Consider the following 14,436-nt stretch of genomic DNA (forward strand, 5'->3'; position numbering starts at 1 on the left):
TACTATGGAGAAGATCCCCCTCCCTTTCTGTATATATAGGACACGGCCTTCCTTCCTCCAGTTGCTCTATTTTAGTTCTATAACGTTGTTTCTCAGAAGGCCTTCCTCTTACAAGAGCTTTTTCTTTTCTTCTCTCAGAGAGCTCTTCCTGCCTTTATGTATCCTTAGAGCATTAAATACCCTCTGCTCAATCAGATCAACAACAGCTAAATGTGCTCACAAAAAAAAAATATTTAGCATTCCTGCCCTTTCCTTTGTTTCCTTCCGTTCTGTCCAGAGGAGACCCAACCAGCCCAGACACCACAGGGGGCAGTACAATGGCACACTTAAAAAAAGCATTTGAAGAGTCATGAGACTTGAAACATCAGCTTGAGAAATATTCTAGTCCCTTCTATACCAGAGTACATTTTTCCCTGTGAAGATGTGAAATAGCCAGAAGCCATCACCCATTTTCAAGACATAGATCCCACTCTTAGTGAATTTGAATTTTAAAAGTATGTGTCTACATTTCCCCTACTGTATAAAATATTTGCTTAACATTCATGAGGTTTTGATCAAAGGATTCTGTGGAAGTCTCATGTTAGTCAAACAGCACAGTGTAGTAAAAAGGAGAACTGTTTTGGAGCATAAGCCTAAGGAGAAAGAGGGATCAGATCTTCGACTGACACCACTGCACTACCTCATGGTCTTGGGGAATCGCCTCCTGTACTTCCCCGCATATAATTTCCCATAACTAAGAATTACGTTGAGTTTGAACTTTGAACTTTGAATTTCTCAGAGTCTACTAAGCTCTACAGTTCAGTGAGAGCACTGCACTAATGCTGCTTTACCTGTTTTTACTATTTAGAGATGACTTGAGGAGAAAGCAATGCTACCACAAGTCATTCACACTGAATTGGTAAAAATACTAACAGGACTATGACACATCCCTCTGAGGCACCGTAAGTCATACACAATAATGTATATCAAATACAAAATCTACAATATACAATAATTTACCTTTATCTCAGTGTATCTGAAGACCAAAATAAATATACCTTTCCAGCAGTGCTCTGAGCTTCAATACTGAGCTGCCTCTTCCAGTTTGGTTTTGCATCCTCTCTGTCCTGTGCTCTCTCACCTAACACTACAGACTCGTCTACTTCCTTACCTTAAGCTTACAATATAGTTTGCATTAACATACACAGTATTCATTCTTTTCAATAAGAACTTCCATTTCCTTACAAATATAACTATTTAGTTTTGAAGGTTTACAGCAGATACCTTAATAAATTACAGATGTTGACTGAAGCATTCAAAAGAGTTTCACGTGAAGACCCCTTCCCAGAGAAAACAGACTAGACCAATTAGATCAAAATTGAGTATTTCAATTACCTTTGAAAACTGTGGTAAACATAATGTATCAGCTCTTAACTATATTAACGAGAGGAAAATAGCCAACATTTAATGGTATGTGAACACTGATGGTTAGGATTAACCCCGACAGTGGTGCACGACTAATCTGTGTACTCTTTTAAACTTCACCAAAACCGGGTGCATTAGGATCATTTATCTTAACTAAAAGAAAATTGTTTCCCTTCACAGTCTTGCTTCTAATTAGATGACACACATCCACAAGGTCAGGCTCAAAAGAGCAGGGATTCAACTGCAGCAGGAACTATGGGACTGGTAATGTGGTCAGTCTCATAAAAGTAAGGGAAAACTGGGAAGTGCAGCAAATGTCTTAAATCCACAGAAGACAGAGATCAAGGCTATGTATTTACAGTATGGATGGTGACTGCAAAGACCTTCAGACAACCTTAACTATCACAGCAGAAACATGAAGATCTGTTTTAAATTGAGCCATACCAAGCACCCAATATCACAAATTCCAGTTTAAAAAACACACAGAAGGAGATTTTCAAACCAGTATTCATTCTTGCCTTACAGAAATTATTTTGCAGACCTCCCCTTCATAATTTCATGATCATTTCTGTAGCACAGTGGTTTTACACTATGCCACCAGACTTACTTATGAGAAGTCAAGAAGATTTCACATGAAGATATCCAGTCTGATTAATCTATGTAAATGATGCTTCTAAAACATCTGAGATTTCCTCCCGGGAAATCAGCAAACCGTATTTAAGCATTTCACACCATACTTCACCCTCAGCACAGAGGAGCTCACACCAATCTTCCCACTCTCCACAGAAGCCTTGTCTCAGATAACAGAGGTCTCTGGAGTGCTCCAAAACACTAAGTAGTGGGGATGCTCCAGGGTCGACTATGGGAGCTCCTTTCCTGAGCAGCACTTTCAGTGATAACACTTTCAGTGTGCCAGTCTAATCCATTTAGTGAAATCCAGGCAGTTCTTATGTGATTCCAGTTGGCAGTTTGTTATAAAAAGAATTAAGTTCAACTCTACATGGTTTGGGGGCTGAGACCTAACATGACCCAGGACCAGGTAAAGAGGATGCCTTAAGCCTCTTACATTCAGAGCTAGATTCCACAACTGATACACTTGGTAGATCTTGCACTGAGATTATCTCAGGCAATATTTTTCTTGGTCCTGATCTTTGGTGTCAGGGAGGAGCCAGTACAGGTGTTCTGCTAGAGAATGTGGAGCACTGAAAAATTCTAGACCATGATTCATAAAAATGCTGTGCACAATTTGGTGCCTGGGCCCTTATCTCTGTTCCCAGCTTAGTCTTTGACATGTCATCAGGAAAAAGATTTGACAGAAGTACTGCTTCATTAATTATTTGATGAGAAGGGTGACAAGACAAACCTAAGAAAGGCCTGTAAGACTTTCTCCCCCCTTTAATTCTATGCTGTAATTTTTTAGAAAAAGTCAGAAGTTTCCTTTTGTTTAGCAGCACAGACTGGGTGAATCAGTTGATTTTAAGTTCTTTGTTACTGCCTGATAGGAGACAAACATACCAAGGAAGTAATTTTACTGGTCTCTAATAAATCACTATTGGAAATGGATTAGGAGAACACTGATGATGTTGGAACTTCTGTTACAGGAAGACAACAAACTCATCGTAAGTTTAGATGACCAAAGAATGAGATTTACAAATGGAGTGAACTAAAGAAATGGGGAAAATAGCAGCTCTTCATTACAGAGAAGGTTTTAAGGAAATGCCATATTGATGATTTACTCCTGGATAGCTGCCAAGGCTTTACGTACAGAAGCTGAGCCTTCTGAAGTCACATCCTTGATTTTGTTTTTCTTTTTTAAAATTTGGGTTGTTGTTTCTTTCTTTTAATGGTGCCTGGGACAATTCTGTTTACAGGAAAGACGTATCCTCCTTTCCTGCAGAATAAGGAAGAAATATCTAGAACTAGCAAATGTCTCTGACTGTACAGCCTGCTAAAACCTAGCTATGCCACTTCTTTTCAGATAATCTCCTTCTTCTCTGTTTTGAAAAACAGCTCAACCTGTTTCCCATATACACACCTGCCATGGCATATTTTGTAAAAGCACTTCTTATCCAAAGCTTCACAAATGAAAGTGTTGAATTATGGACAATTGACAAATATCTAGTTATGTAGCCTTCAGATATGCACATATTTTACTTACATTAATTTCAAAAGAAATTAAAGGCTTTTAAAAAATCCTCTTGAAAGTGATGCACGTGGTTAAGATATTTTGATAATGTTATCTCCTGTACATGGTTAATGCCAACTTGCCATCTACTTGCACAAACAGGAAGTACCTCCTAATATGTCCTGTTCTTAACATAATAACTACAGTAAGAAAAAAGAAAAAGGAAATTGCTTTGCATTTCACCTTTTAAAGTTACATTTGTAAAATATTCCACTCTGTATAGAAACCTTTACTTGATAAAGACATAAATACTGTCTTATTTTTTTCTCATATAAAGCTTCGTAACAAAATTTACTGAAAACAAGAAACACTGACTTGCTTTTCTGGCATAAATTTTTCAACCATGTATTGACTCCAAAGTCCATATACTGATGATATAAATAAACAAACAAAAAAAAGCATAGCCTTGGATGACATGATGTCTGCTGCCCTAAACATTGCATAAGAGAGAAAAATGGTGAAATTTCCAGTACACTTACTCAAGGTCTGGCCTGTCTCTTTTTGTGATGATAAAACTCTTCTGTTTTTTGGTTGTTTGGGGAGACTTTTTTTGGTGTTTTTTTTCCTCTTACTTTAATAACTTCCCTCTTTTAAAATGGGGTAGAGACATAACAGTATTAATGTTGTAAGCATTGTTCTTAACGACAGAAAGAATTTTTCACGAAGTAAAGCACTCCAGCAATTTCTTATGATATTCTAATTTCCTGGAAATTTATCCAACAGACAAGTCTATTCAGCCAAAAGGCTCTGTTTCCAGTTCTTAGTTTCTGCATCCTGAACTTTGATGCCTGCATTGTCCCTGAGGAGCTCATATGTCACACAAGTTCAGAAATCCACATGTGGTCTTTTCTGAAGCCTGATCAGCTATTTCCTTTGAAATCTAGAAGGAACACCTTAATCTGGCTTCTGAAGCTGCCTGAGAGACAATGGAAGGGATTTCATGCACTGGGAGGTTCCAGTATTCCAGCTGCTGAAGGCAGGTCCACCAGCATGAGCACAGAGTCTGTACTTGGGGAAATAACTTTAGCTCTGTATTAAATATTTTGCACAAAACAGTCAGTTTTAATCCTTACCCCATGGCTCTTTGGATCTGGACTTGTGACACTGAACTGGTATTGAAGCATAATGATTAGATAGATAATTCTTCACTCACCTTCTATGCAAAAAACTTTTCAAAGAGTAATAAGGAATAAGAAGAGACTGGAACCAAAGTGAGAAATCAGAGTTCTAAAATTGTTTTGATTTGACAAGCTGAGATAACAAACTCTTGGCACAAAGGAAACTCAAACCTAAATCTTTCAAAATACTACAGAAGCACATCCCTTAGTATATAAAAGACTAGTCTGTGATGACATAGGGAAAAGAACAGATCAGCATCCCATTCTGGGATGTGAAGGTTCAAGTTCTGTCTTAGGCTGCAAATAGGATTAGCTTCCATTTATTAATATCTCAAAGTCAATATTCAAGGTGTCAACACTTTGCACCTGTAGCACCTCTTAAGGTATCTGTCCTGATTTCAGCTGGGATAGAGTTCATTTCTTCTCAGCAGCTGGTAGTGCTGTGTTTTGGATTCAGTATAATGTTGGTACTACACTGATATAAGGGGGTTTGCTAAGCTGTATTTATCTTAAGTAAAGGACTATTTTTTGTGTGTCTCATGCTCTGCCAGTGAGGAGGTACTCAAAAAAAGGCTGGAAGGTTGCATAGCTGGGACAGGTGAACTGAACTGGACAAAAGGACATTTCACACCACAGAATACCATGCCCAGGATATACAACTGTGTGAGTTAACCAAATGGAGGGCTGATCCAGTTTAGGGAATGGAGTTTGGCCTCTGTCAGCCAGTGGTGAGCAATTGTATTGTGCATCACATATTTGTGGGTTTTAAAAATTTTATTATTTTTATTATTATTACTACTACTATATTTTACTTTTTTTCAATTATTGCACTGTTCTTATCTCACCCTAGTTTTGATTCACTCCACCAGGGTGGCAGGGGAGGTGAGAGTGGCTGTGTGGTGCTTGCTTGCTGGCTGGGCTTAAGCCACCACAGCAGCACATTAAGGAACAAGGGTGGAACCAGCTCACAGCTGTCATGTGTAAGTATCAGAGTTCAAATCACAAATCCTATATATTAAGGAGGACCATGTACTATCTGAACCACAGGCTTCTTTTTTACTACATACTATGGAAAATGGCACTCTGGAAGAAGAAATTGGCCATCAAGACTCCTTAAGTGCAGATTGGAAGGACAATAGAAGCAGACCTGGAATCCAATAACCAACTGCCCCCAAAACAGATGCCTTATTTGCACCATGTTCATTAGAAATGAAGGGACAGGTACACCTAAAAAAACCCTGCCTTCTGTAAACAGAACTTGATTCAACAGCAGTGAATTAAATACTCTGGAAATGTCTGGAGCAATTTGTTATTTCATAAGCGCTTTATAAGAAATTGCCTCTAGTTAAATTTCAGAGGAAAGGAATATAGACCAATCACATAGAGAATAAAAATATTCTATTTCCTAAACAATTTCTTTGTTTTGAAATAAAACAGTGTTTTGCTTTATGAAGTTGTCCAATCACTGCTTCTCTAGGAAAGCTGATTACAAATATTAAACCAAATTCAAAGGCTATAGCTCAAAAGCTGAGTCAAAATGAAAGAGAACTTCATCATTCCAGTCCAAAAGAAAAAAGGATTGTTCAATATATGAGCAGAGTGCTACCAATGAGTAGGAGATAGAGAAACTCAGTCTTGTGATTGTGACAGCTGGCTGTTAATGAGACACACTCAGCTTATTCTAGTTGTACTAGTGTCTGCTGGCTCTAGTTCTGTCAGCTTGTGGAATTGCCAACTTCCATAAAAAAGACAGAAATCTGAAGTTTCTGTGCTAGTCTGTCGAGGAAATAGTCATGAATTGTTCATTACCTGAAAATTCAACAGGAAATTCAACATTTTTAATTTCACACCTAGAATCCATGAAAGAAGTCATACAGCAAAATAATCCAGAATGTCTAGATAGCAGTGGGTTATCAGTTGCTGCAAATACATTACTGAAATGAAACTATTAAAAACCAGAGTTCAGGCATGCCAACATCAGCAGCATATGCAGTTTTTACACCCCATACACTCTTGATATAAATACAAGTTTATTTTCAACACAAAGAAAATAGTTTTAAACAACTACAGAGAATAACCAAGGCTTGAAAAATGCCAGAAGAGCACAAAAAAAGCAAAGGATGAATTTAAGACACACAGGTCTGAAGGAAAAGATATTGTTCTCCCTACAAAACTGGAAGCTGTCTGTTATTTCAAAATGTGTCCACATGTGTACATTGGCATGCAGAGGAAGGGAAGAGTGATGGAATACTGAGTCTAAATTTAGCCACAGTGATTACTGTTGCAGCATACAAGCATCATTCATGGGCTGAAATGAATCTGTAAATCACTCACTGGTTAACAGAATTCTTAAAAAATATGATGTCAAATCCTGTGCACACATTTCCCTGGAGTCTAGGCATAAAAGCTTTTTTATTCTATTGGTACCCTACATATCACTGTCTTTGGAGTTTATGCAAGTGTTGCTAAAGGCAGTTTCTATTCAAATATGTCACAAAATCCCAAAGAAGCCTTAGTAACACAGACTGATTGGAATGGAAACTAAATTAGAGAAAAGACTTGGTGTGACACTTGGCTGAAAGTCTCACCCATTTATTCAGGGTGAAGCATTTATCAGCGTAAAGCAGTCTGGTAGTTTTCTTCCTGACAATGATACATACATACATTTGTGGAACAAAATGGAAAAGCTGCTTCCATCTGAAGTCCTGGCTGTGACAACAAGGGGTTTTGTCGACTTGGCAATGTATAAAGGTTGTAGAAGGTCTTCATGGTTCAAAATATCTGTTGGAAGGGCTTCTTGCTGGTACTCAAACTTGTGAAGTGATTCAAGAAAACTTCATTGAAGTGCCACCTCAGTACCAATAGAAGAGCTAAAAAATAAGCTTGGGTCTAGCTCTTCACTTTGAAAAAGCAGAATTGGACTGTCTACGAGTATATTCACTGGGGGATTTCTTTTCTACCCTCCTGAATGAGTATAACATTCCTGAGAAGAACTCTTGAGCCAGGAAAACCTTTGCTCCATTAATCTACTTTTTTCCAAGGTTGGGAGTTTATTGCTTAGATATAACCAGAAGGTAAATTACCAATCTAGACACACAGTCCTTAGTTGACAAAATCTAAAACTTGCAAATTGTTCAGGATATGAGGCTCCCCATAATAATAAAGATACTCAGTGTGCCTACCCACAGAACATCTCTTCTGTGTCCCAGGAGAAAGACATCTAATGAACAAACAATAAGAGGAAGTCCCTTTGTTATAGAAGTCTGGTCTTTGCAAGCAGCAGAATCTCATATATGATGAAGATGAGATATACATATGAGATACCATGTGGTATCAATCTTAAGAGATTCTGGCCTCAGTGAAAATTAATGGCAGCTGGAAGAGAAGAACAAGAATACAGGAGGGAAAAGACAGTGTAAGCTTGAAGTGGCCAACAGGGTGGATAGAGAGGTAATGAAATGAAGATTTCATATATATATATGGCTGCAGGCTTGTTACAGTCAGAGCAACCTGGAGAAGCTTTTAAGTGATACAAGACACTTAAGAGAATCCACAAAGAAGGTAATATGATGTCCTTAACATGTTCAGCTAAAATGCTCAGATACATGTTCAGCAGATACAAAACCCATTCTTTCAAGATGAAGGGACTGAGGCTGATATGCTGCCCATCTCAAATGGGCACAGCAAGGAGTGCTCCAAGGAGTTATACTTAATGCCAACACAAGGTGCTCCCCACCTTTTTGCAACCTTCCACCACTTCCACATCACAGTCTGTAGTGACATCAGAGTAGCAATACCACCTAGGCATGGAATCTTCCCTATCTATGCACAATTTGGTTCTCTGCCAGCCTCCCTCCACGTTCTCAATGGGAAGTGAAAGTCAAGTTGACGCCTTGATACTCACACTGGTGCACAGATGCTGCAGTTGCTTCCCTTTTCCCACCGGGGTTTTATTTGGGTTACAAAAAAGATAAACTTTTTAGAAAAATACTAAGAAATAAAAGAGATCTAGAAATAGAAACATCAGGAGAGGAAGACCAACTTTTATCAACATTACAGTAGCAAAAGGATAAAATAGCAAATGATTACTGGTGGTAATCATTTCTGATTACAGACATGACAGGAGAGAACTTCCCCCAAGGTGAAGAAGCATTTTATATAGGAGAAAATACAAAGTATGGGAAACAAGAGAGATGAAGGTGAAGAGGTGACAAAAATGTAGAGGAAAATGGCACAGTGGGGAATGAAAATGTGACAGTGACATGAAGGGGAACAGAAAATCAGAAATGGGGAAAAAAAGAAAAACACGACAAACTATTTGCAAAATAGGATAGACAAAAGAGTGTGAAAGACAATAACTACGAAAGCAAAGTTTAAAAAGCAGCAACAAAATGGCAAGCTGGTATTTTCAGGGAATGAATACATACAGCACACATTTTATTCTACTGCTTTTAAAGGTGAATGCAGGTGATGCTATGTAATTCATTTGGGACAAGATTGTAATTTCTCAGCAATATCCACAGGAGCAAATAAAGAACACAAGATCTAAAAAGATCTAGAAAGTTTTCTAAATGAACACTACCATGTGTTTAAGGGCTGTATCCACAGCAACTAGAAACCAACACAAAACCAGTCACCATTTAACCACACTCCCCTGAGAAACTATCAACACAACAGCTTCTAGCAACAAATTCAGACACAGTGCCCTCAGAATATTTAAGAGCTAAAATAAGGTACATCAAGTAATGAACTTGGTGGGTTTATTTTCAAATTCTACCACACACTCAATCCACTCATTGAATTCAAGGGTGTTTGACAGCCCAGCACTCACACACACAGTTCCATGCTTCAGGTTCCTCCAGACCAGGAGATTTCAGCTAGAAAAAGACTGGAAAAGGTAAAGCTCAAAGAATTGCAAGCAAATAAATTCTGGGGTGATTGTTCCTTGCTTTTTCTTTTTTGTAGAAAGCATCCAAAGTGAATTCTGCTTTGGATAAAAGGGTTTAGTGAACAACAGGGGAAAAAAAAAGATAAAATTATTTACATCTCAGTATCATAGAGGTATACTACAAACAACTTTTGAGAAAGGCTTTCCCCCCAGTTTCTTCCCTCCTCCTGCCCCCCCCCTTTTTTTTTAATTTAAACTTTTTAATGTTTGTTTACATAACCTGTCAGGCTCATGTTCTTCAGAATTTCTTGTAGGGACTCTAAGAATAAACTTACTACAAAAAGCATCTATTTAAGAGAAGGGCCTCCCTTATGAGAGTCTGCCAACGTTGCCCAGACAATGGAGCCCCATTAGAAGCACTGATCTTCTCCTTCCATAATGCTACCAACATCCTGGGAAACTGCATTGTCTCATTTCTCAAACAGACGAACTGAAGAGTAAAGGAGCGGGAAGAATGAGCAGAGCACCTTCTCAAGGGGCAGCTGAACAGAATTCTTGCACTATGGCATAGAGAAGAAAGTTAAAAGTTCACTTCCCTCACCAAGCAAAGCAGAAAGTGTGAGAGAAAATGTTAATTTATCTCACCTATGGCACACTACCTACAGACAGCATATTGAGACTTCAGAAATCCACACAACATTTACCAGAATATAATTCAAAGTCTGTTTTGATGACTGACATGTACTTCACAGCTTTCATTATTTTCAATTTCACAAAAAAACTATCTAAGAAACTGAGCTGCATTCTTTATAGCTTCACTCCCACAGGTAAAATTATCATCTAAATTCTTTTCATCTCTAGCATGATCTCTTCCACTCCATTGTCTTCAAATTACACCTTGCCAAATTTCTAAAGGTAAAAGAATTGCCCAAGTACACCAATCCAGAAAATGGTTTTCAACTTTTCAAATATTATTTTGAGATTGAAAATAGTCTGTTTTTCATTATTCCACTGCACAGCAACATTTGTGAGTGATGCTTTTTCCGATTTAGCTGATGACCAGTAAATTCTGTGAATGAGTCATTAAAAAACACCAGGTGGGTCAAAAGCTTTCATGACACACCTTTTCTGCAGAGCCTCTATGGAACATTCATACATTGATCCTATGGCCTTCTGATCACGGGTTTCACAGATTAGCACCAGTTAAATAAATGCTGTGCTCAAGTTAAAGGCTAAACATGAAGGTAACTTGAAAGTGTTTCAGCAACTTGTAAAGGGAAGCATCTTACTGATGTTCAAATAGTGTTCCTGCATTTTAGTCAAACCCCTCCACCTTTTTAAAGAATTCTATTTGAAGTCAAACATGAAAATACAATTTTCACTTTCATTGTTCATAGCCTAGGGAAAGGACAAGATGAGAAGAAAACGTTATCAACAGTTCTTTTATCATTTACCATTCTGAACTTATTTACCACTCGTTGTAATTAAAGAGATATTAGAAAGACTGTCCTTCATAACTGGAAGTGTATTCTTTCTCACATCTGAAGAAACCCGGCTGCAATCCTCACAGCTGTTTGTAGTCCAACATACAGTTTCAATTCATTTTCTATTACAATGGCAACATTCAAGAATTGAGTAATTTCTAGTTCAGTTCTTATGTTAAAACTGATCAGTGTTCTAATAGGAATGGAGAAAAATAGATTAGAAGTTTCTGCTTGAGAAATAATTTCATCATATTGAAATGTTAAGGAAATAAGAAAAACCGAAAAATGTTATCAGGGACTGGAAACAAAGATTCATACTCCAGCTGCAGGCCAAAGCTTTATGCCATTACACCTCTAATTCTGGGAATGCATTAAGGGTAACACAGCTATATCTGTTTGCACTGCACTACTCCCAACACAAAAAGCACTTGTGTATCAGTACAGAGCTGTGTTTCAGGCAAAGAAAACTCAGTGAAGACAGTGAACATATCTAAGATACAGGAATTGAGACACCACCTGCCTTGTTTTGCTGCCCTACAACACAAAGACTGAGAATATCTGGATTTGTTAGTTTGTATAAAACAGAGAAAATAAAAAGAATCTGCTATTCTCTTCAATAGGGACAGAGGATTAAACCAAGAGGATTAAACATGGCAAACAGAGAGTCACTGGTGGTTTACCTCTGTAAGTTAGAGATTTTAATTTCTGCCCTTAAGAAACAACCTATATACCTACAAAAAAAGGAATTTCATAGAAAATTTTCAGCCTTTCTGAAAAGGCTGCTGACCAGACAGATACTCAAAAGAGTAAGGAGCATTTTGACTTTCTAACTTTACACAATGGCTTTCACTAATGACCACCAAGAAGCAATCACTTTACCTTTCAGCCTCACTTTTTGTGACAGAATGCCAGGAGTACTGATATCCCCACAAGATTGTCTGACATCCTGCTCCCATCTTGTGAAGCAGTTTTAACATACAAAGCTATACAAACCACTTAAATGGCTATCAGCAGTACAACAGTGTATGAAAGACTGATGGAAAAAAATTAAAAAATAATTTTAGGAAACAGGAAGAATGCAAAATCTATGAACCAAAAAAATGTATTTCTTCTAACAATACAATCCTTAAAGAATGTATAGCAATACCTGCTGTTGTCTCTGCCGCCTCATTTGGGCAACCTGAGACATCATGATTTGACGATCCAGTAACTCCATTCTCTGCTGCCTCTGGATGTCAACTGTGGCTCCCATTCCCACTCGAACTTCATTCGTTGGCTCCGCAGATGAGAAGACTGGTTCAAGAGTCCATGAAAATATCTTTGCTACCCATCTGGGTACACAAAGAATTCGATGAACTTTTAACATACTGCTATTGTAGCAAATCCCAGAAATCTAAAATAAAAAACAAAATGTTAAAAAAACCCTGAAAACCAAAAAACTGAAGTACACCACATTTACTCTGAATTTGGCTGCAGGTAACAGTTGGGTCTTTCTGGTTTTTTAAGTGCTTTTACTGTATTTACTCACAGTTCCCAGTCAAGAATCAGAGAACAAACAGGGGATTTCTTTACTTCCCTACAACTACAAATTGCTTTTTAAAATCTGTGTGGTGCATTGCCTGTGACTCATAAAGTTGCAAGGGGCTTTTTGTTTGTTTTGGAATTTCAGCCCAAGCCAAATGACCCTTTCTAAAACTGGTCAAAATTAAAATAAAAGTTTAATTTCTAGTAAAAGACCTGGTCAGGGAATGCTGCACGCTGACCTGAGAAGATTAAGACAGCTCTTGAGGATGCTGAAGCACTCTACACACCCCTTCAAAAAAAACAAAAAAAACCCAAACCCTCTTAAGGCTTCTGTCCCCACCACCTGAATCTCTCCTTGTAGTAAAAACAAAAGCAAACCAGTGGAAATGAAGTTAAATACCAGCAGAAATGTAGTTAAATCTAAGACTATGCACACACTCATTCCAAAAGAAGCCCACCTGCCTTACAGGAGGGAAAAAAAAAACATTTGAAAACCAATTCATTAAAAACTGTGATACTGAAAAAGCCAGTTTTTGCGAGGCCCTTTTCCTACCCATGAGAAAAAACCACATTCCCTGTGTTCATGCTTGCCTTGGGGCTTGATTTCATTTCAGATTCTGCAGGAGAAAGAGAAATCATGAGCCCCATAAATGGAATTACAGTCATCCCTCAGCCATTATTTTGAATGCCATTGTGAAGCCACAGCACTTGAGCCCAAAGCAGTCCCATCTGCATTCTGCTTTATGCCACATTTCAGCATTTGTGACTCTTTGTTGTCTGTTATACCACAAGAATTATGCTGTCACAGCACATGAACAGGAAGAGATCTGAACCTCAACAAATCTGTAAACATACCCCAGAAATGAAATTATGCGAAAAGTAATGTAGAAAATCTGAATCTGATTTATTTATTTATTTATTTATTTGGAGCTATTTGTTGTATCTCACTGACATTTGTATAAAGATACTAAATGCATTGCTGATTATACAAAGGGAGACAGTATAGGAAAAAACAACGTTCTTTAGGAGGGGGGATATTTTTCAGATTATTAACAAGGTTATTGTTAAATATCCAGTGAGGTAGTGAGACTTCTAGCAAAAACACATTCTGCTTTTGGAAACAATGATTTATGTTTTATATTACTTTCATTTTATGACTCACAGTTGGATGTACAGCCCAAGCTGCTGGTTGCTTGACAGCACAAGCACAGGCTGTCATTCTAAAATGAGAAAGAAGTGTTTTAAACTACTCTTAACCTCTTCAGTCTTTCAGTCATGCTAAAAGAAAGGAGGTAAATGCTATAAAGGCCATAATCACATCAGAGTGAAGGCTGCCTTTAATTAAAATTTTCTGTATTCAAAAAGGTCCTAACTGGACAGGACACTGTAACAGAAGCTTTTTCATGACCTCAAAGATTCTTTTCTCAGCTCTAGTGAAACTGTTCCAGATGACTGTAAACTCATGACTAAAACAGTGCACATCAATTGGAAATTAAGATATAGCTATAATCACCAAAAAACAAGAAGAAGAAAATTCGTATCACTTCTGCAATTCACCCGTTTTTGGTATGTACTGCTTGAGGTGTCTGCCTGGCAAGAAGGTCCCCCAGAAGCAAAACCCCTGATCCTGAGGGAGGTAGGTAGACAGGCCCCTCACCCAAGAAAACCTAGATTGCACAGTAACTGAAAAAGCAGTTTTGGGGGAGCGAGAATTACTAAACCAGATTGCAAATATTGCATACACATTCTTCAATGCAAAATGCACAAGCAGCACCAGAACATACAAATTATCTCCCTTCCTCCCACCTTGTTAGGTGTAGGTACAGGTAGCAT

General features: G+C 37.9%; 1 protein-coding gene across 1 annotated transcript in view; it reads right to left on the reverse strand.

Moving 5' to 3' along the window:
• The window catches only part of UBAC2 (UBA domain containing 2), an 88,045-nt gene that overhangs the window by 5,218 nt on the left and 68,391 nt on the right, over positions 1-14,436 (reverse strand). Inside the window, exon 7 of the mRNA XM_036382278.2 lies at positions 12,227-12,472. Coding sequence (XP_036238171.1) covers positions 12,227-12,472 — 246 coding nt within the window. The remainder of the gene's footprint in view (positions 1-12,226; positions 12,473-14,436) is intronic.

Source organism: Molothrus ater, chromosome 2 (assembly GCF_012460135.2).
Source record: "Molothrus ater isolate BHLD 08-10-18 breed brown headed cowbird chromosome 2, BPBGC_Mater_1.1, whole genome shotgun sequence".
Taxonomy (NCBI): Eukaryota; Metazoa; Chordata; class Aves; order Passeriformes; family Icteridae; genus Molothrus; species Molothrus ater.